Here is a 23,485-nt window from a genome sequence, read left to right as displayed (position 1 = left end):
GGTTCGATCCCTCATCCTGGAAGATCCCATATGCCACGGAGAAACTAAGCCTATGCGCCACAACTACTGAGCCTGTGCTCTACAGCCTGTGAGCCACAACTACTGAAGCCCCCGCCTAGAACCTGTGCTCCGCAACAAAATAAGTCACCGCAATGAAGAGTAGCCCCTGCTTGCCGCAACTAGAGAAAGCCTGCATGCAGCAACGAAGGCCCAACACAGCCAAAGATAAATAAATAAATAAATATATTAAAGAAATAAATTAAATAAAATGGCTCATTTGCTAATTATCCTGGTGTGCTCTCTACTGGCATTTCAACAACTTGCTATATAACACTTATATAACCTTACATAGCACTTACCGTATGTCAGGCTTTTTCTAATTACTTTATATATATGTATAAACCTATGACCGTCTGATGTAGTTACCCTTTCATGATCCCCACTTTACAGGGGAAGAAACTGAAGCACACAGAGGTTAAGTAACTTGCTCAATGTCCCATGGCCATTATATGGTAAGATCAGAATCATTACACTTAACTACCAGCTTGTAGTCGCAGGTAGCAGAGAAAATGGTATGTGTTTACTACAACATTTTCCTCTTCCAGATCACACAGAAAGGCTACATTTCCTCGATTGCCCTGAAAGTAGATAAGGCCCAATGACTGAGTTCTGGCCAGAAGAACGTAGGCAATAATGATGTAAACTTCCTTCCAGGCTTGGCCTTTAAAATCATCCTTTGCGGTCCTCCAGAACTCTCTCTTTTGGCAACTAGGAAGCCAGGGGTTCCACATGGGACCACCAAGAGATGGAGACGGACTCCCCAATCTGTTTTCAATGATAATATGAATGAGAAAGAAACATTTATTACATTAAACCACTATGATTTGAGAGTACGTTTACTTGCACATACCTTGATGTATCCTGACTAATAAAGAAATTGGTATTTTGAATCAGATTGCTTTAAAATAAATTATATGACATTGGCTTCATTGTTAGGCATCAAGAAGGTTCATATCAAAGGCTAGGATATATGAGAAACTAGCTATTCTTTTTATACTGTGGAAGAGCAACTGGAAATAACTGTTGCTTTTAGTAACTCGGGAGACAGAATAGGAAGATTTAATTTGTAGTTTTAGGAGAAATGGATGAATAAAAGACGACTAGTGTCTATTGGCTATTATTGGCTGCCTTTGGCAAGGTTATTAGCAAAAAAAAAAAAAAAAAAAATGGGGAAAAAAACTGGCCAGTAATAAATAGAATTGAAAGAAAGTAGAGTGCAGAAATTGGGGTCTTGCTATGTCAGAAGATGCCAAATAATTAAAGAAGATGAGATGTCAGAAGACATTCAAGGAAAAGGTCTAATAAAACCTCTGAGATGAATAAAGCAATCTGAGCAAAGACAGATGAAGACTCTAGACTTCCCAAACACAGTTCCAGGGAGCCTCAAAGAGAGGGGATGGGACAGGCACAGAGCAAGGAAGCAGAGAAATACATCAGGCTTGAAAACTCTTCCTATAAAGAATTTTGTATGTGGTTGCTGATGGAGCCTAAAGCAAGAAGATCAGAAGCCTACTAATTTTTTAAGGAATTGCATTGTTAAAGAAACCATAACTCTGGCTTAAAAAAAATCCTTTGACTGGTTGAGACCTAAAACAACCCATAGGTCCCAAAGTTTTGAGGAAAAGAGTCAAGCTTCAAAGGCTATTTAACCCCCAAAGAAGGCATGGTCTCTAACACCCACATCAGATACGGCCAAGGAGAATAATGAACTAGGAGGAACTTCCTTGCAGATAGAACCAGGGGTGGTAAAGTACAATGGTCAAATGTATTCCCCCTAGGAGCAGAATGAGAGTGGTAGGTCAGCAGAATAAAAGAGCACACGTGCATTTATTCTTGCAGCCTGAACAACTTTAGATTCTTGAATTGGCTGATGGCCCTGTCAAATTGCCAGGTATAATATGTCAATTTAATAGCCATATGCTGCTTTAAATCATAGAAAGAGCCTTTTTCACCTCAAAAATGTCAACTTGATTAAAAAAATAAATAGATAATAAGATCACCATGAACATTATAACAACTTGAAGTATCTCATGGCCGTTGCAATAATTGCTAGTTCCTCATTCGGGAAATGTCTAGTAATTGTCAAAACACTCAGAGCAACTAAAATTTCAGTAAATGTGAAAGTGATACTGCACAATTGGAAGGATTTCCAGCTGGCAATCATATCCCCGTGGTCTTCCCAACTTTGGTTTCCATGTGAGACAGTAGCACAGTCTTGCTTATTGGACTGAGGTATTCCAAGCAGTATGCCACAAAGGTACGGTGGAAAGCAGAAATGCGGTCTGCTTTTCTCTGCCGCCAGTTTTCCTGAAACAGCTGGTAGGCACATTGTTTTATATTAAAATAAACACACTATATTGTATATGAGATTGCGACATTTAGATGAATTTTTGAGATGAGCTATGGAACTGCAAATAAATGTATTTTTGCGGCATTGGCAGACTTCAGCTTCCCTGGGCTGAATCACTTGGCAGAGACAATTCTGCCTGCCTTAGTTAACTGAGAAACTGGGAGGTGAGAAGGAACAGAAGGAGAGAAGGGGTGTAGGAGGCATTTCACAATTTAGCAGGATGGATATTGGTGCCTCTTGTAGATATTTATATCTAAAATCCCACTGGTCTTAAGTCACTGGGTAGAAGAACAAAATTCAGGCCTAGGACTTTTAAGGATGAATGTTCCTTACAAGGAATTGGGGTTTATTGTGATGTATGACGTCTCCCAGGTGAAATGAAGGTGGAGTAATAGCACAGCTATGTCCTTTATCCCTTTTCATGTCTTTTCCTTCCTGCTATTCAGCCCTTCAGTCCAATTCAAATCAACATCATTCAAAATATTATTACTCCATACAAAGATAAATGTATTTCAAGATAGATAGATAGATAGATAGATCAATCAAAATATAGAAAGAAAAAAAGAGAGACACACAGAAAGAGATTCCATGAGTTAATGGAATTGTTACTCACTCCTGCCCCATCCCACCTATTCTTCTGCCATAGTGGAGGGCATAAGACCAAACCGAGCTACTTGGGGCCAACAACAGGACATTGTGTCCCAGTCAGCAAGACACACTGTATTTTCCTTGAGGTCAGTGAAAAGGAAGAATGAGAATCAACATGAGGCTTACAAGTGACCAGCATCCCATCATGGGATGAGAGTCTGTAAGGAGACAAAGACAAGGAGAACCCCGAGAAGGCAGAGTCCTTTCAGGTCCTGGATCCAGCTGAGCATAGTCCAGCTGCGGCCCTATGTTTCCCACTTTCCTTCCCTACTTCAGTTAGTCTGAGCTGAGTTTCTCTTTCTTGCTATTAAACTATTCTGGTCCAAAGAAGTACAAAGGGAGAGCTATAAGCCCAGAAGTGGTGGTGCAGAGGGAATGGGGAAACACATTTCTAGAGTAACCATACTACTTGCACAAATGACTTTTGCTTGATTGAGCTGATTGTGATTGAGAATAAAATTTTGAGTCTTGACCTGTGTGTTGAGTTTTAATTAGAATTAAAATAGACTCATGATAACGAACTTATTGGTAACTTTTTGAAGAATTTAAACATATAACTGTATTATACATTTTCATTCTATAAGCACGATGGCCATGACAGCAAAGAATTTCAGGGTCTTGTGGAATTTTTTAAAACTAGTTCTCAAGGACCGGGGATCATGAGAGTGTCCTCCAAGACCTGAGAAGCCAGGATATGCCAAGGGGTGGATGGCACACTTGAATTCCATCTGACCCTTTTGCGTTGGCAATTTAGAAAGCTCCTAAAGTTAGGACTCATACATTAGTCCCCTTTGTATATGCCAAAACCAGCTCTGTAGACTTAATAGCTCCTTCTTCTCCTGTGAATAAATCTGTAAACATTTTGTGAAAAGTCCCTACAGTGAACCCTATTACTTTAGAGAGTGTCTCCTGGCCCCACCTTCTAATTTTCATTGAAAATTTCCTGTTCAATCCTGGGTTCATGTCCCATTGCCTCACAAATTGTATCCACCGTTCTGCCTATCTCTTTATTCTGATGCTTTATTAGGACTGTCTGTATTAATCCTGGCTGTCCACTGCTTGCTGCCTTTCTAATTTCAATGATCTTCCAACTTCCTTATCTTATCCTAGTTCCTAAAATCCCTAATAGGCATTGTCAGCCTCTGCTTACTGAAGAAGAAAGCTTGGACTCCGGTCTCTGTGCTAGATATTTTTGTTCGCCCTTCAACTACATCTTTACTCGGCTCCACCATGTTTAGAGACTGGGGATGTTGAATTTTTTAGCCTACAACAACTGGATCCTTTACTCTCTGGTTTCTGGTTGGGATTGGCCAATGGGAAGCACTTGTGGGTTAACAGGAAGCAGTAGGAGATGCTAGTCAGCTAATGATCTGTTGGTTTTCCTCCCTACCTGGCAGCAGGTTGCTTTCCTACCTCTAAGGCCACAGATCCTTTTAGGTAGCTCTCCCATGAGCTCTCTCCAGGTCCGGTAACCCATTCCTCACATTGGCCCTACAGGTCCTACTGTTACTACCCTACATGCTTCATCACCTTTTGGTGGTTTCCCTTAACTCTGCCTACACCTTTGTAAAATTTCCCTTTTCAAGGCTTCTCAATCACCTCATTTACATGTGCCATCTCTTTCCCATAAGGACCACGAATAAAACACCCCTTTGTCCTAAAGTGCTGCTCTGAACATAGTAGGACCAAGGTACACCAAGAGACTTTGAGTTCTGTGCCTGGATTCACCCTTTATAAGGTAGTTATTGAGCCAACATATACTGGTTACTTATTATATCCTAGATATTTTCCTCAGCCATTGTGCTACAAGGATGAATGTGGTTAAAATCCCTGGCCTCAACAGAAATGCCCTGACAGGAACATATAGAATTGTGTGGAGAGAGAGCAGTGGAAGAAACCCCTGAGGGTCTTAGAAAGCTGAGATGTATAAGTTGCGTTTCATTGGATGAGTGAAAAGTTGCTGAGCAGACAATAGGGAAAAATACGCAAAGGCAACATACACAAATCAGAGAGATGAAAACGCCGTGGAAACTTCTAGTACATGTGCAGATTTGGAGGTGCGTACTTAGAAGGGGTGGGGAACGGAGGGGCTGAAAATGTAGGCAGAAGCCATATTACAAAGATTGCATATTCGTTCATCAAGTATCTAAGTTTCATAGTATGTTATATTATGAATTCTTGGCTTTATCCCATAGGACTATAAGAGTACAGGTCAGGATTGGAGGCAAGATTTCTGTGATGTAGAACTGCAAAGGCTAGAACATTATTGCCTAATGGAACAAGTGGAACAAGTGGAACAAGCATGGAACAAGTGATATTTCATTCTTAAAATTAAATAAAAACAGCATATCCCACTATATACATCACAGTAATAAAAGAGGAAGATAGGGAGTCGTTTTTCCAGGCTAGAATACTGTCTACAGCAGCGGGACCTGAATGCTTTCAGAATCCCAAACAGAGGACTCAATGTCCTAAGGGGGACACACACGGCCACACTTCCCTCCAGAGGCACTCACAGTGTCCTTTAAGAAGACCCCTGAGCTCTCCATCTTCCTGCCACACTGTATCCCAGGATCACATCACTTCAGCCCAGGGGACCCCAATTATGTCATTTTTCCTCCTCTTGATCAGAGCAGTTGCTTCTCAAGGTTCTTTTCAGGAACTTCCTCATGTCTGACTTTAAGTGCTTTCCACCAGATCCCCTCGGAACGCTCTGTCTCTATTAGTCACTTCCTTTATGTGAAGCTGTAATTTTCCTTGCCTTCTGAGGGACAGAGAAAAGAGTAGTCTTCAGAATTCTTGAAATATCTATTTGTTCCTTTTGAGGCATGGACAATATGTTCTTAAGTTTCAAACCTATTCAGGACTGATGGAGGTGTTGTGAAACAGGAATGTGTTTGTACAGTTTTTCCTCTTTTCCATACATCCATCAATAAGTGTGTTGTACATGCTGACAACATGCCCAGAAAAATTGAGTGAGTTGTGAAATTTATCTAGAACCTAAGTAGCAAAGCCATAGCAGAAACTCTGGACTTTCCAAATATGCCCATTATCGTATGGTAAGATGGAATAGTGTAGTGATTTAACAATGAAAGCACTGAACTGAACTGCCTGCGATGAAATCCCAGCTCTAAGGCCCAGCACTGGACCTTAGAGATGCTACTTAATGTCTGTGTTTCTATTTATTCATAGGTAAAATGGAGGTAGTAATAGTGTGTACTACATAGGGTTGATTTGTGGATTAAATTGAAACCACATATAAAATGCTTAACATAGCACTCAAATTATATTAGTTATTACTATTATTTTGATTGACAATGTCCAACTTCCATTCTTGATTGGATTGCTTCAACTCTCCTTTACTGAAAAGCTTCTGGAAAATATTACCTGTATATACTATCTCTACTTCTTTGCAGCCCATTTCCCCAACAACCCAGCTCTACTTTGTCTCTTGCCTCCCTCATACTATTGAGACTTTGGCTAAGTTCCTTTAGGATTTCATGTTGACAAATCCAATAGGTGCTTTTTAACTGTTTGTCCTTGAACTCTCAGAGACATTCAATAAATCTGATGCTCCCTTCCTGAAATGTTCCTGATTCTACTACTATTCTCTGCCCACCCTTTATCAATGAACCTTAAGAAACCTACCTTTATCCTTCTTCCTAACCTTTAAATATTAGAATAACTTAGATCTCAGGCCTGGGATATCTGCTCTCCTCACTCAACATTCTTACCCAAAGCAACTTCTCCCATTTTTGTACCTTCAAATCTCAGCTCTACACCCAGGATTGCTGTGGGGGACTCTCGCCAGGACTGCCCATGGAAAGTCTCTAAAACAAGATGAATGGGAAATGTCTATGTGTTATGATACAGACTCAAGTAAACTGAAATTTTAAAATTGCTAGCACAGAATTTCAAGGTCTAGAACCTTGTCTTCAGGCATATATGACATGGCTTGCTGATTTGCAGAATTATTGTTATATAATAGCATATGTTGTTTCTGACAAGGTCTTTTGAAGAGAAAGAAGCTTGGTTGCTCAGGACTTCTCAGACATAGTGCATTACTCTCCTTATGTGGGGTGCTGAGTATTACCACTGTTTTGAGTGATTCTTAGTGAGAAATAGAAAGGAAACTTGCTCGGATGTATAACTTGGTGGATATCACTCTTCCTAATTAATAAAGTACAAATGAGTTTTATTTCTTCAGTCTTTGAGTTCATCCTTGATTTCGCTGATCTAGGTTTAAGATGTTTAGTATCACGAGCTAGATGGTAAAAATGATCTAATAACTTATATGGGAGGAAAGGAAAGAAGGATAATACAGCACTCTCCTCATGTCAGAGTAGGCTAATGCTAAGCCTGGTACCTGGTGGTAAAAGAATCAAAGTCTTATTGGGCACATTCCCTTGATGAGAAAAAAGAGGAATTTATGGTGATGGATTCAAAAGGAGATAGATTAGAGACTAACTCTTCTTTATTAGAGACTAACTCTAGGATAGCTAGAGAGATCAAGTTTAGCAGAAAGGTAGGACGCTGAGAATAGAACAGGGAAGCAGAAAGCAGAAACCTCCACCTCTCCAGATCACATAGTAATCAAAAAGGCAGTACATGGAGTTGCTGATAACGCAGGTGATGGGGCCATGGCCAGAAACCTCAATGCCCACCAGGAATCTTTAAGTTAGAGGGAATTCATTAAACATGAGATTTCTGAGGAAAGCCCTGGAAGAGCTGGGATACAGAAAATGATCAAATATGACAAAGTCTCAAAGCTATAATTCCTTGAGGTTTCTAAAGTCCATTGGGTATCCCAGGTTCTTCTGCTGTTTGCCACTGAATAGAGTATTTTCCACATTATCCTTTACCACAACCAGCAGCTTCAGCTGAGATCATCTAGTAGGAGTATGGTGAGAAGTGTTTGAGACCCAAGCTAGACAGTATAACTGTAAAAATGGCATTCTTCTAGGACAAATATTTCCTGAAGCTGGGATACAAGTTAGATAATCAATTTGACTGGTTTTGGTGAGTTGAAGTGGACTTTGTTGAACTTGATGGGAAGGAGATTCTCTAGATCAAAGGTATAACCAAAAGTCCTTTATGGGCACAGAGCACATAAGCCTAAATGAGGGTGGGGTTACTTCCAGTGATCTTTGCACAAAATAAAGTAGAATTGCATTTTACTCTTCATCATTGGATGTCAGTGGAAGAAGTCATGTTAAGAGTAAAGGAACTAACCAGACAAAGATGTCACAAAAAAGAAAACTACAGGCCACTATCACTGATGAACACAGATGTAAAAATCCTCAACAAAATACTAGCAAACAGAATCCAACAGCACATTAAAAGGATCATACACCATGATCAAGTGGGATTTATCCCAGGAATGCAAGGATTCTTCAATATATGCAAATCAATCAATGTGATACACCAAGTTAATAAAATGAAGGATAAAAACCATACGATAATCTCAATACATGCAGAAAAAGCTTTCGACAAAATTCAACACCCATTTATTATAAAAAACCCTCCAGAAAGTAGGCATAGAGGGAACTTACCTCAACATAATAAAGGCCATATATGACAAACCCACAGGCAACATCGTTCTCAATGGTGGAAAACCTGAAACCATTTCCACTAAGATCAGGAACAAGACAAGGTTGCCCATTCTCACTGCTATTATTCAACATAGCTTTGGAATTTTTAGCCACAGCAATCAGAGAAGAAAAAGAAATAAGAGGAATCCAAATTGGAAAAGAAGAAGTAAAACTGTCACTGTTTGCGGATGACATGACACTATACACAGAGAATCCAAAAGATGCTACCAGAAAACTACTAGAGCTAATCAATGAATTTGGTAAAGTAGCAGGATACAAAATTAATGCACAGAAATCTCTTGCATTCCTATACACTAATGATGAAAAATCTGAAAGGGAAATTAAGGAAGCACTGCCATTTACCACTGCAACAAAAAGAATAAAATACCTAGGAATAAACCTACCTAAGGAGAGGAAAGACCTGTATGCAGAAAACTATAAGACACTAATGAAAGAAATTAAAGATGATACAAAGAGATGGCGAGATATACCATGTTCTTGGATTGGAAGAATCAACATTGTGAAAATGACTATACTACCCAAAGCAATCTACAGATTCAATGCAATCCCTATCCAACTACCAATGGCAGTTTTCACAGAACTAGAACAAAAAAATTCACAATTTGTACAGAAATACAAAAGACCCCAAATAGCCAAAGCAATCTTGAGAAAGAAGAACGGAGCTGGAGGAATCAGGCTCCCTGACTTCAGGCTCTACTACAAAGATACAGTAATCTAAGCAGTATGGTACTGGCACAAAAATAGAAATATAGATCAACGGAACAGGATAGAAAGCCCAGAGATAAACCCACACACATATGGTCACCTTATTTTTGATAAAGGAGGCAAGAATATACAATGGAGAAAAGACAGCCTCTTCAATAAGTGGTGCTGGGAAAACTGGACAGCTGCATGTAAAAGAATGAAATTAGCACACTCCCTAACATCATACACAAAAATAAACTCAAAATAGATTAAGGACCTAACTGTAAGGCCAGACACTATCAAACTCTTAGAGGAAAACATAGGCAGAACACTCTATGACATAAATCCCAGCAAGATCCTTTTTGACCCACCTCCTAGAGAAATGGAAAGAAAAACAAAAATAAACAAATGGGACCTAATGAAACTTCAAAGCTTTTGCACAGCAAAGGAAACCATAAACAAGACCAAAAGACAGCCCTCAGAATGTGAGAAAATATTTGCAAATGAAGCAACTGACAAAGGATTAATCTCCAAAATTTACAAGCAGCTCATGCAGCTCAATATCAAAAAAAACAAACAACCCAATCCAAAAATGAGCAGAAGACCTGAATAGACATTTCTCCAAAGAAGATATACAGGTTGCCAACAAACACATGAAAGGATGCTCAACATCACTAATCATTAGAGAAATGCAAATCAAAACTACAATGAAGTATCACCTCACACCAGTCAGAATGGCCATCATCAAAAAATCTACAAACAATAAATGCTGGAGAGGGTGTGGAGAAAAGGGAACACTCTTGCACTGCTGGTGGGAATGTAAATTGATACAGCCAATATGGAGAACAGTATGGAGGTTCCTTAAAACACTAAAAATAGAACTATCAAAAGATCCAGCAATCCCACTACTGGGCATATACCCTGAGAAAACCATAATTCCAAAAGAGTCATGTACCACAATGTTCATTGAAGCACTATTTACAATAGCCAGGACATGGAAGCAACCTAAGTGTTCATCGACAGATGAATGGATAAAGAAGACGTGGCACATATATGCAATGGATATTACTCAGCCATAAAAAGAAACAAAACTGAGTTATTTGTAGTGAGGTGGATGGATCTAGAGTCTGTCATACAGAGTGAAGTAAGTCAGAAAGAGAAAAACAAATACTGTATGCTAACACATATATATGGAACCTAAAAAAAAATTGGTTCTGATTAACTTAGGGGCAGGACAGGAATAAAGACGCAGACATAGAGAATGGACTTGACAACACAGGGAAGGGGAAGGGTAAGCTGAGACAAAGAGAGAGTGGCATGGACGTATATACACTACCAAATGTAAAATAGATAACTAGTGGGAAGCAGCCACATAGCACAGGGAGGTCAGCTCGGTGCTTTGTGACCACCTAGAGGGGTGGGATAGGGAGGGTGCGAGAGAGATGCAAGAGGGAGGGGATATGGGGATATATGTATAAGTATAGCTGATTCACTTTGGAGTGATTACAGACAGCTTGACAGTAAAGATTTCCAGTGTAAGCTGTTTCCGTACCAGGGCCCAGATATCACGTTATTCCTCTCCATATGGAACTGAGGGATTGTTTGTGGTGATCAAAGGAACACATCCTTTTTTCATGTATAATTTCACCCTCCAAATACTATCTTGATAATTCATACAGGCATGAATCAGTGAGGTCTGGACATCAGTGCATACTGAGCTACTGAATTTTTGAAAATGTAAGAATGAGGAAAACTTACAACAAAACTTTTTAAAAGGATCAGTAGTGTAACGCTCCATCCCGTCCCCAGTAACACAGACGATCTGAGGAAAGAAGAGCTTAGGTATTTTTTCTTTTACACTTTCAAAGATGGAGACACAAACATATATATTTACCCCCTGCTCTGCACTTTTTATAAAATATCTCTATGCAAGGGTGTTTAGGGTTAGAAACCCCAGAAGAAATATTTTCAAGCTTCTTTAAAAACTGTGCTTTTTGGGCTTCCCTGGTGGCGCAGTAGTTGAGAATCTGCCTGCTAATGCAGGGGATACGGGTTCGAGCCCTGGTCTGGGAAGATCCCACATGCCGCGGAGCAACTGGGCCCGTGAGCCACAATTACTGAGCCTGCGCGTCTGGAGCCTGTGCTCTGCAACAAGAGAGGCTGCGATAGTGAGAGGCCCGCGTACCGCGATGAAGAGTGGCCCCCCCACTTGCCGCAACTGGAGAAAGTCCTCGCACAGAAACGAAGACCCAACACAGCCATAAATAAATAAATAAATAAAATTTAAAAAAAAAAAAAAAAACTGTGCTTTTTGATATTTCATTCCAGTGTCTCAAAATGTATTTTTGGATCTCCTTTTTCTCAAATGTAGAGATCAAAATTTTGGACTCTTGGAAATAGCTTCCTATGTTTGTTCACTCTATTCTTTAAGCCCTAAGGTCCTTTAGGGCAAAGATAATATCCCTGTTCTGTGGAAGAGAGAATTGTGGTGATTGTAATTTTGTGCCTGTGCAAAAATCCTTCATCCTTCCTGGAGACTGAGTCCCTGAAAAGTACCAACGTCAGCAGAATCAAAGATAAGATCAGACAAACCAGGGAGTTTGGGGAAACATATTTTGAAACATTATTATTTTAAACATAAACATTTCCAAAAAGCTACTATTTGTAAAACACATAATGTTTCTCCCGGTAAGCTTTCTCCAGAATCATTTTCTCTGAGTTGATTCAGGAAATATCCATATGAAATTGTGATCTCCTAGGAAAGAGTCTCCCACAGTTGTCTATTATGTGCCCTACACTTAGTAAAAATATTCACCTAGACTTTATTGGATGTAAACTGAATGTGTTTTGCAATTACGTCTCCACTTACCTCATTTTCTCAAGACTTAGGAAATTTCTGTGCCTGCCTTGGTTTTTCACATACGATGGCGGAGCTTATCAGTATTCTTCCCGACTGACGTTCTATCAATATATCGAGGGGTGGGTTATAGACAATCCTCATTTCTATCACCTCCCCCAGAAGCCCACCAACCCCGTTTGTACAAAGGATAAGGCTTACCTCTTGATAAATTCATCTGTTTAAGGGTTCTAAAGTGAAAAACACATAGGCCAAAGCATGACATAGCTTTAAAATTGTGTGGACACACGTGAATCTGCATTATATCCCAACTGCAGATGCCAACATGGTGATTAAGTTAAGGTCGCTGTGCTCACATTTTAATAAATTATAAAATTCTGATTCCCTTCCCCCTTCTCCCTACCTGTCTTTATTTTAGTATGAAAGTGACAATCAGTGGGAAATCTGGGTTTCACTGAATGTCAGCTGTAGGTCACCAGAAAAAAATAATGCGGAGGAATATTTACCAAGTGTTAACGCTCATCCATGCACAATCACAAGGATATATTCTGTCTTGTGAGGAAGTGGTGTGGGTGAGTATACACAACGATGTGAGAACTTCTTGTTCACATCAAAATTAGCCAGCCTACAGGAAGTTATAAATGTATATGAAGAGGTGTCAATGTTGCTCTTCAAGAAATGGTAACGTTGTACTTTTACAAAAAAAAAACTCTCTTTGTCCAACTTATTTCAGTATAATTTTGAAGAGGCGTTATGTTGAAGAGGAAGTAGGAGTAAAAATAGAATAGGTTTATATATTCCATCCATGACAGTGGATTAACTCTTGGGCTTCAGTGTGGCAACCTCGATGTTCAATGAGCCGAAGGAGATGTTCTGTTCTTGAGGCTAGAAGTCTGATCTGTCTTCTTCTCCATTGTGTCTCCAGCCCTCATCACATGGTAAATGCTCCATAAGTACATTTGATGAATTAATGAGTTAGTGAGCTCTACTAGCCACCTAAGCCAATTGTTCACCATGTCAGTTTCATGAACCTGGTCTCTGACTTGGACTTCATCCCACTGGCACTGGACACCTGCCTTGAACCCTCTCAATCAGGTCTTACCAAACCATCAACCTCTTAACAGATACCTCCCTTAGGGTTGAACCCTCTCCACTGAATACCCTCTCCTAATAAATAGATTATTTATCATTGAGATGCCCCACATGACTTTCAAACCCAGTTCTACTCTGTATCTGTGCCTCTAATGCCTCACCAACAAAATCTGAATTCACTGGGAGTGGGGCATACCATATAGGTTTAGAGAAATGTACAAAACTGGGTATCCACCTTAGTAACCAGTGCCGCAGTGATCACAGTTCCCCTGTCCTGATTTGTACTTTCATTTAGAGCCTGCTGCAGCTTTTCTTGGGGTCAGACCTCTCAGAATTATGAACAGCAGAAGGGAGAACAAGGACATAGATGGAAATTAGAGACAGCGTATTTTATTTCACTGTAAGGAAAAACTTTCTAATGGGGTTAGAAAATTACCCAAAACCTTCAAATATGGACTGTGTGACCACCTGTTAGGAGTGCAGTAAAAGAAAGTCCTATATTCAAAAAAAATGTATGTATACCTTATCTGAGGCAGATGCAGTGGGTGCTGCTATTTAGTTAACCTTTCCTATTCCACAGACGTCTTATGGTCTCCAGATACGCAATCCAGAGAGCTGAAAATTAATTGGTTAACAACAATCAAAGAAGCTCATACATCTAAGCAGGAAAGAATACATCTTCTTTAATGCCAGTAGTTTTTATGGGTGAGTTGTCCAAAGTGTAATCAATGGTTGTTATATTTCTCTCAACACAGGATGTATACCTTTCTACAGTGTTTGGGCAATGACTCTGGACATAAGATATTTCTTCTTGTCTGGCTATAGAGTGTGTTGCTTTGAAAAGGCAGCATAGTGCAATTGTGAATAAATTTTTAATTTTCTTCCCCTGGAACCTTTATGTCATCCTTGGGAAGTGCCCAGATATGTTCCTGAAAAGTTGAATATACATTGAACTTTTGAGAATGAAATTGATTTTAAATGCTAATTATTTAAGGGAATTATCTACTTTATTCTCTTATGGGGCAAATAATTACTTGCTCATTTTTATTTTTGGCAAATCTTAATTTTAATATGTCTGCCTTGCTTTCCCTAAATCTGTAGTTATTTGCAAAACTGTAGTGCCACTGTACTAAATCACCTCCTCAACATTAATGACATGTGTAGACATTCCTGAATTTAAAAAGAAACCAGTGAGTACCGTATTTGTAAGGCAAGTTTCTGAATCCCCAGCATTTCTATTAATTAACCCTAATCTTTAACTTTGGAAAGTAATCAAGAGAGATTATTTGAGCCCCTGTTATCACAAGAGAATCGTGGATGAAATTCCATTCAATATAAGAGCAAAAAACATAGGCTGGAGAGAACACTGGATCGACAGTTTCAATCAGCAGAGTGAAATCCTGCTTTTCTTTCAAATGAGTTGATTTTGGTAAACTGCTTAGCTTCCTTGGACCTCAGTATTCTCATTGGAAAGACGGTAGTAAAAACGTCTGCCCTCCATACTTCACAGAGTTTATCAGGATCACTTGGAAAATGTTATGTGAGGGCATTTATTCTGTAAAGCACAAAGTAAGTTTTATAGCAAATCTAATTAAGTGTGTGGTGCCTTCAAAATTTCTCCCAGGCAAGGTCTCAGGATGAATCCTATCTTTGAAACTCTGTCATCTTCTCTTGGAAGCACTGGCAGCAAGGATGAGTCATTGAGAGAAATGTTGTTATTATTATAATAATCATAATAGAAATTAGAATAGCATGGACAGTACATACAATTAATATTCATACTTGGGGGGCTTAGAGCAAATCAGAATATGGATCCCGGTGTGAGCTGCCCGTAGGCAATGTTTACTGTCTGTTTGCTCTCTCCTCTTTTCTAATCCCTTTCTTTTCCTCTAAGTGCTTCTAGATTCTTGTTCCTCAAGCTCTTGGCTGGCATTCTACCCCAGGATACTGGATTTGATATGGTGTCCTGCTTTGTCATTTTGATTTAACTGCCCTGCGTTCAAAATATGCTACATTCTCAAAAGTCTGAATTAGTAACTAATCTATTAACCTGAGGAATGACAAACATTGACTGAAGTCCTGTTATGAGCTGAATTGAATGAGGCATAAATGGGAGATCTTGACTTTGATGTCACTGTGCCCTAATGACATCCTACACAGTTAGAACCTTCAGAACTTTTCCCCAGAGGTGAGAAGTGGAAAGGTCACAATTTTGGTTAGCAGACTGTTTTGTATGACTTAGAATGTGGATTAAGAATTGATTAGTTGTCAACATTTAAAAATATAAAGGTATCTTATAAAGTTCCAGCTTTCTGATTTCTCTTAAATATCAGAACATGTAGCAACATTGGGTCCTCCATGGCAAAAATAGCAGTGACTGAGAAGCAGCTGGTTCCTTTGGGAGGGCAAGCTGTGTTCAGTGTCCCAGGATCCCCACCTGCTCCACTTCATTTATTTATGTCATCTGTATGGCCTCTGTAGAACCTGAGTTTGTGACCCTCGATAAACTCACAGAAATAACCTAATTAAGTCCTATCTCATAACCGGTTAGTCATGGTTGAAATCATAGACAGGTGGTTTAAGGTGAACATATGTTGTTGATCTGTTTCTCTTACTTCATTAACTGTTTTGCCAGCATTTTAAACGTCTAATTATATGTCACAAACTGTAACTGGAGCAGCAGTTTATAAGGGGATAATCTAGGGTTTTGTTGAACTTTTATTTTTAAATTTCAATTTAGAGCTGCTTTGAGGTTTGATCTGCAGTTCAAAGTAGAATTTTACCAGCTTAGTAAATGTGAGTCTCAGGCATGTTCCAAACTCCACACTTGACACATTCTTGCAATGTCATAGTACTTGAAAGCATCACTGATGTGAGATTTTTACAACATACAGTTACAGAGAATAAAGGGCCTCCCACAAAATGTCACCGTGCATGATATATTAGAGGCAGAGAAGGGTCTTAGAGACTTGGTGTTGGTAGCACCCTGAAGCTTCTAGAGTTTTCTGAAGGCTTCACAAACCCTTTCCTTCATTCTCCATGCCCAAGGGGAGAAAAGTTGCTATGGATAAACTTAAGATGAGGAAAAATGGAGCCATATTAATAGAAGGGGGCAATTTAACAGGAGGATTATAAATGATATTGTGTGAGAGCTAACCTTTTCTTTTTTTCTTTTCAATTTCTAGAGTTCCCTTTTCCTCAGATCAGAGGGTTACTATCTGGAGGGCTGGAATTAACCTGTGGGCCTACAGAAAGGGGGCCAAGGCTTGGTATACTTCAGTGAAGGCTGTCAACCAGAAGAACAAAAGTTATCTGTATGATTCCATATGGTCTGGAACAGGGCACTAGGCTAGAAGTTCCTCATATAGAGGCTTAGAGTTGAAGTATTTCTGAGTCTATGCAAAGAAGAGGACCTTGCATGTGTGGCTATGGCCATGGTGGATTGGGTCAAAGAATTGGGGATCTTGGGTTCAAAGACAGAAAATACCTTGACATTCCTAAGAGAAGAGCCTCTCATATGTCTGGCTTGGAGCCTAATCATCCCCAGCCAACTATCCAATCATCCACTGGGCTAGATAGACAGCGGTTTACGGCTCTAGGGAGAGGTGGCAGAGCAAATGCCAAGAGAGACTTTCATTTGAGACACAGACAACCACCTCCTGCATAGCTAGTAATTCAAACTCTCTCTTGGGACCCATAACCTGGTGAGCTTATGGCTCAATAACATACCATGTATGAAAATCTTCAAAATCGTCATGGACGAGCATGGCGATGGAGATTCCAAACCTCAGTCTAGCATTTCTCACTTGCCTTGAGTCAGAATGAATTTAGTGTAATTAGACAGAAAAAGATGGATAAAAATAACTGCCATGGTAGTCACAGGGAAATGACAACTGTGCAGCAAGGGGGAAGTTACTTTTTCTTCTTGACAAACTCACAGACAAAGTACATGGTAAGATGGCACTCTGTGTCATTCCACCGGCCTGAACTCAGCATTTCCACGCAGTCCTCGTGGCCGTAGGGGTCGCTGGGCTCACCCTCCTTCCAGTTGCTGTAGTTCTGCAGTGGAGTGTTGTCGGTGAACACGTACTGGCCCTCTCTCTCGAGGTCATTCACCCCGATGAACACCCGGAAGAAGCCACTCTTGGAGACGTAGTCTGCCAGGAGCGTGTTGGCAGCTTCGTCCTTCGGCATAGCTAGCATTCCACCCCGGATCCGGCAGTGGGTCAGGGATTCCCGGTAGTTCTTTTCCTCCTGAACGATGTAGTAGAATTTCTCTTCGGTTTCCCGAATCCCTGCTATGACTTTGCAGCAAGGAAAAGAAGAATGTGATTATATATGTCAAAAAGAGAAATGCTAAGTATAAAATATTGCTAATTGAAATTCATTTATTCAATGTTTAAAATTCTCTTCCAAGACCCTATCATGAGGTGGGCACTGGTTCAGTATTTTCTCCACCTTTCTAGTTGTCGAATGGAGAACAAACGCCTGTCATTGGTCCTCCCTTGTCTTTTTCTCCTTCACTTCCCTCACAATGTGAAGCAGAGAGCTATTTTGACAAAGATGTGTTATATGAACTGTCACTCAGCTCATCTCAGACAATTTTTCCCCTCCTAGTTTATGCTTTTGCCACACTTACAGTTCCATGAGCATGACCTTCTCTCTTCCACTTCCGTGCCTTTCATGCCTGGAAGGTCTTCTTACTGCTTTATCCGGCAAATTCCTACCCGTCCTTTAGATCTTACTGGAAGCGTTCTCTCCTATGAGAGCCTTTTCAATGCTCCTGGACAGACATGAGCACTCTTGTGCGTTCTCCCCTGTGTTTCCATTGTCCCTTTCACTTCGCAGCACCTGACACATTCTAGTCTAATTGTTTGTGTGTCTCTTCCACTGAACTGTGGGCATCCTGAGGCCAGTGACCATGTCTTTGCGACTCTGTAGCCTCAGTGCCTGGAACAGTGTTAGAGGGTGGTAAAGGCTTATTGGACTGATATGGAAATAATACAGAAGTTTGTCCCTATGGGCCAGATTCCTAGATTGTGAACATATACATCAACTGAGATGGTCTATACTTCACTCCAGGTACATGAAGTAGACTGAGCTTCTGAGTAGGATTCAGGACAGAATTGGGGACTCAGAATCATCCCGGGCTCATAATATGCTATGTACGTTTTGGCCTATGGGGGCATCTACATACATCTTTTTAGGGTCTATAAGTTAAAATTTACAAATCAATCTATGAGCACTCAAATGTTAAGGACTATTGTGCTATGTTGAACCTCTGGGGTCTGGTTTATTCATTAAGGTCCAAGTCATGTCAGATGCAGCATCTCCTGTATAGGTTATAACCAGAGTTATAACTGAAGGTTAGTTCATATCAAGCATTTCCTATGCCTTTAGTATTACAAGATGAGAATGGACACAAGATGGCATCTGTGTGCCTCCAGTATTGTACAATAAATATGGCTGGATTAAAATAAATTAAAGTACAACAAAGTGAAACCAACTGTAACAGTAACTAAAACAGTTCCCTCATTCATACTGTCTCAGGAGAGGGCACATAAGCCCCACTTTAAGGGCTTTATTGCAAACTTTAATAGGGAAATACAAGGGAAAACAAAAATGACTAATATGGAAAACTGCACAATTTAGAGAAATGCATAATGCTCTTATTGATTTGCACTGAGGGTAGAGGAGTCATGAAACCTGTGTTCAGATCCGTGCTCCACTGTTCATTAGCTTGTATCTATGGGTAAGGTAATCTCTCTAAGCTTCGGTCTAATCATAAAAATTATTATTATTCCAAGTACTCAAGAAAGTAGCTGTTGTTTTTATTATTACTTTTATCTTCTGAGATGCTGGCTGTTTGAAACCTGGGCCCTTTTTTTCTTAAGGCCCAGCTAGCCAAACTCTGCCTTTTCTTCATTCCCCTCTCTCACTAAAGCACCCTTTTCTACCCATAGGAACACACATATGTATGTCCATAGGAAGTGGACCTGAAATGTCCTAGAGTGAGTGGATAATTAGGATTTTGAGAGACCTTTAAACTGGTGACACTATCTCAGTAGGCCTTTGCCCAAAGTTATTTCCTGCTAGGGAGTTGGAATTGCAGTGTTGAAAGAGATAAATCCATGGATAAATAGTACAAAGCAATAGAAGAGACTCACCATTCTTGACAAACTTCATCGATGTCTTGAGGCGAGCCACACTGATATCCAGTTGTCCAACAACTTTTCGGTATCTTCCGCAATCACAGACAGTCCCTTTTAAATGACAAAGCTGTGAATTCATGTTGAAGCACAAGCAGACTGGTTGAAAAGAGCAATTGCTCTCTTCCCAATATTTACTGTCTTCTTCTAGTCTGGCTACGTCACTCTGTGAACGGCTATGCTTTCGTCTTTTATTTAAGACAGGGTTTCCAATATACCTTGTCTTTAGGAATTCAGAAAATATCTTTTGAAATATTTTAAATTAGTTAAAACACAGTTCTAAACCATATTTTTTAAAAGAACAGTAAATATGACTAACCACTGTACACATATTGTGGACCATTTGGCATTTTTGTTGAACACAGAACATGCCAGTCTCAGAATAAAATCTTTACAGCTTTTAAAAAACATATTTCTAGCCAGTCTTCTCTTCTGTTACTGCATTGTTCACTGGCTCTCACAACTCTCCCAAGACAGGAGAAAACTTTCACGATGAAATAAATGTTAATTCTGATTATCCATTTGGAGTATAGCTTAATGTTTCAAGGACTAAGTTTAAATCTTGTGAATAGATCTATGTTACAATTTCAAGAGTCAGTTGTCCCATTTGTGGATAAACTATGATTTTAACTTCTGCCATTAATTCCCCTTTGCTCATTTACCTTTTCAATTACCTACTGGTAATGTGGCAGAGAAAGAATTGTAAGGAAAATGATGTAAAATTCAAATGATTCCCAGATAACCAACAAGGGCCTGCTGTATAGCACAGGGAACTCTGCTCAATATTATGTAACAACCTAAATGGGAAAAGAATGTGAAAAAGAATAGACACATGTATATGTATAACTGAATCACTTTGCTGCACACCTGAAACTAACACATTGTTAAGCAACTATACTCCAATATAAAATAAAAAGTTAAAAAAAAATTCAAATGATTCCCTTTTCCTATTTAATGGCTGCTTCATGTCAAGATTTCCATTTGCTTTGTTTCTTTGGTTGTTGAAAAGCAAAATGAATTCTATTAGCCAAAGGAAAAAAAAAATATCTGTGGCTTTATTTATCCACATTCACAGTTAAATATAAGGAAGTTAAAACAGCTCTTAGAATTAGTCTGCACTACACCTTTATGGATAGAAATAATTGAAGCTCACCAAGAACAAGCTACTTTTTTCCTTGCATCAAGCGCTGGAAATCGACCTCTCTTTCAGTATCAGGGAGAAGCTCCCGGCCATTGAGGCATGTTCTGTAACCACAGGGCCTCACTGGATCAGGGCAGTTTGCTGCTGGCAAACCGCTTGGCCAGTATTTGGCTGAGACGCTGGTGGAATGTAAGACGTGCTGGTCCAATTGTTGTGGCCCTCGTGGATTTTCCTCCTGGTCTCGGAGAATGAGGGCTGCTTCCTGATGTGCTGGGTTTGCTGCCTCATGGTAAGCACAGTGGGGTGGGGGGTGGGGGGTGGAATGCACCATCCTCCCCTTCCCCAGAGGCTTGGAAAGTCACCAGCAGATAGAGAGGAAATTTTCATTCTTCCCTTTCTTCTGGCCCAAGGAAAATGAGGTTAATCCCACTGAAAAGACTATTGTTTTTCTACAAACTATATTCATTTTTAAGATGAATAGATTTGGAATGATGCTAAAAATTAAGAAGAAAAACTGAGTATATTATACCTGCTTTGCCTTTTCCTCCAGGTATCCCAGGCAAACCCTTTTCCCCTTTGTCACCTGAAGAAAAACCATAGCCATGAAAAGAACAACCACATAAAATAGTGTTATTGATGAATAGAATGCATAAAATATAATGAAATTGAATTATTTCAGGCAGACAATATCTTATACACTTAAAATAACAGGAAAGAGGTTTTAAAATTCATTGCAATATCTCCGACAAATATTCCTTGGTTTTATAAAAATAATTTGATTTTGAGTTGGCTGTACAGGTACAACAAATCAAACAAGTCATAATTTAATTAGATGGAATGCAGAATTCCAGTTGGATGTATAAACGTTTAAGTTTGTGTCACTGATCTTACTAACATGTCTTTATAATGTGGCCTTCTGGGCAAAGCTAAGACAATATTCTGCATGTTTTTAATTTAAGAAGTGCCATTGTTTTACATATCTGGATCAACTGATTAGCACTACACAGTGTCTGTGTATTTATTATGTCCCCAAGTTCTTCCATGTGGCTTTGCCCTTGGATTTTCAAAAACATGTATCGTGCTTTTTCAATTTAATTCAACAAATATTTACTATTTACTTACTCTATGCAAGACAAAAGACTTGACTGGTACTTTGAAAGGGTATAAAGAGAGACAAGATTAAACATCTGGCTTGAAAGAGTTTATGCTTTTTGGAAGAGATGTGATATATGCAAATATCCATAATATAAAGTTGTGTCAAAAATATTATACTGACATATCAACCTTGATAATTTTCCTCTCTGCTCTTTTTTGTATTTGACCCTTTCCTTATTCAGTCAGAGACATCCACAAAACAATTCTCAGAGAATCAGAATTATTAAAGCAGAGAGAAAAAAAATGTTGATTTTTTTTTTCAACTTCAAAATAAGCTCTTGAAGCCCACATCAGGCACAATAATTGAAAGCAAAAGCTTTTGATTTATAAGAGGAAATGTTTGCCTGAAGTTCTGGGGACTCAAAAGAGAAGACCCTGATAGGAGTAAAATAGAGTTTATGCTTCATCGGTGATCTGGAAAAAGAATAAGAAAGAATTCAGGGGGATGAATACAGGATGAAGGTCACCCAGGCTAGAGAAGAGTATGAGGCTTACTCGTGTAGGATAATGACGTGGCCAGGAATTGGGTATATGACCGAGGCGGCAATGTAAGGGGCAGTGGAGTCAGCATTGAGGTTCTGCCTAACCCCTTCCTTTCCCAGCAAAAGGGAAAAACTGGGAGCCACTCTAAAACCCAAAGGGTTCCCCATGTTGCCTGCCCACTAGCTATTCTTTCATCACTGTCTGCTGACTGCTTTTCATTGAGTCCCATACATATTGGCCACTGATCATGCAGAAAGGTATGCCTGCCAGGGCCCCAGGATTTGCTGAGCTTTTCCAACTTGACCCATGTGGACACTTTTCTTTACAGTGACGCCAGACATTCATGAGCTCCCCAGACAAAAGGAGGGGAGTCCTTGAAACCCCAAATGTAGTTTAAGGATGCTGGGGAATGCCTCAGAACTTGTACTTGGATGAAATGAGACAATGGTGAAATCTATGACAACAGAACGTGATAAATATTATAAGAAAGACCATGAACAGAGATAACATACTCTGTCCAATGCAGAAGGGAGTTGGAAGAGGTAGTGCCCCAGCTGGAAGAATGAAGGAAGGCTCTCCTGAGGAGATGGCATTGGAGCTTCAGCAGGTGAAGGTGAAAGCAACACAGGAAGCAATGTACAGCAGAGGTGCAGTTGGGAAAGAGCATAAAACTGTGCCAAGCACCCTGACGAGGAAGATTGATCTGGACGCACCTAAGCTGTGTCCTGCAAACTCCTCATTTCCCTTATATGTAAATTGGAAAAGATAAGACTAGATTTTGAGAGTATGTTAATGGAAGAAAAGGAATATATATTTGCTGAGTGCCAATCATTTGTCAAGTACTGTTTAGATACTTTATAGGTATTATCATATTAAATCCAATGAGCTAGGTACTATCATTGTCTTTATTCTACAACTGAAGATACTGAAGATCAGAGAGGCAAAATAAATTGCTCAAGGACATCCAGCAATTCAATAGCAGTGCTGGTATTGAAACCCAACCACTTCTGACTCCCCAATTCATGGTGTTTTTCAAATAACTTAACCAATGACTTAATGAAGGGAAGCAAAGACTTCAAAAAATGTTATAAAAAGTTGAAAGGAATATCAGTCCTATCATCACCAAAAGCAATATGGACTTGAAAGTTCATATGAATATGGCTTAATATTTTAATTAAAAATAGTTTATTTTCT

General features: G+C 39.5%; 1 protein-coding gene across 7 annotated transcripts in view; it reads right to left on the bottom strand.

Annotated features, from left to right (window-relative positions):
• Window positions 1-1,170: 1,170 nt before the first annotated feature.
• COLEC10 (collectin subfamily member 10) overlaps window positions 1,171-23,485 on the bottom strand; it is a 185,617-nt gene continuing 163,302 nt past the window's right edge. For all 7 annotated transcript variants that reach the window (XM_082433240.1, XM_082433241.1, XM_082433243.1 and 4 more), the window contains 3 exons: window positions 21,183-21,236; window positions 19,471-19,566; window positions 1,171-17,607 (listed from right to left, as the gene is read on the bottom strand). In XM_082433240.1, the coding sequence (XP_082289366.1) occupies window positions 17,216-17,607; window positions 19,471-19,566; window positions 21,183-21,236 (542 nt within the window). In that variant the 3' untranslated portion in view covers window positions 1,171-17,215. The remainder of the gene's footprint in view (window positions 17,608-19,470; window positions 19,567-21,182; window positions 21,237-23,485) is intronic.

The sequence above is a fragment of the Balaenoptera physalus genome (genome assembly GCF_965194825.1).
Source record: "Balaenoptera physalus genome assembly, chromosome: 17".
NCBI classification, from domain to species: domain Eukaryota; kingdom Metazoa; phylum Chordata; class Mammalia; order Artiodactyla; family Balaenopteridae; genus Balaenoptera; species Balaenoptera physalus.
This window is presented reverse-complemented; position numbering and strand designations above follow the sequence as displayed.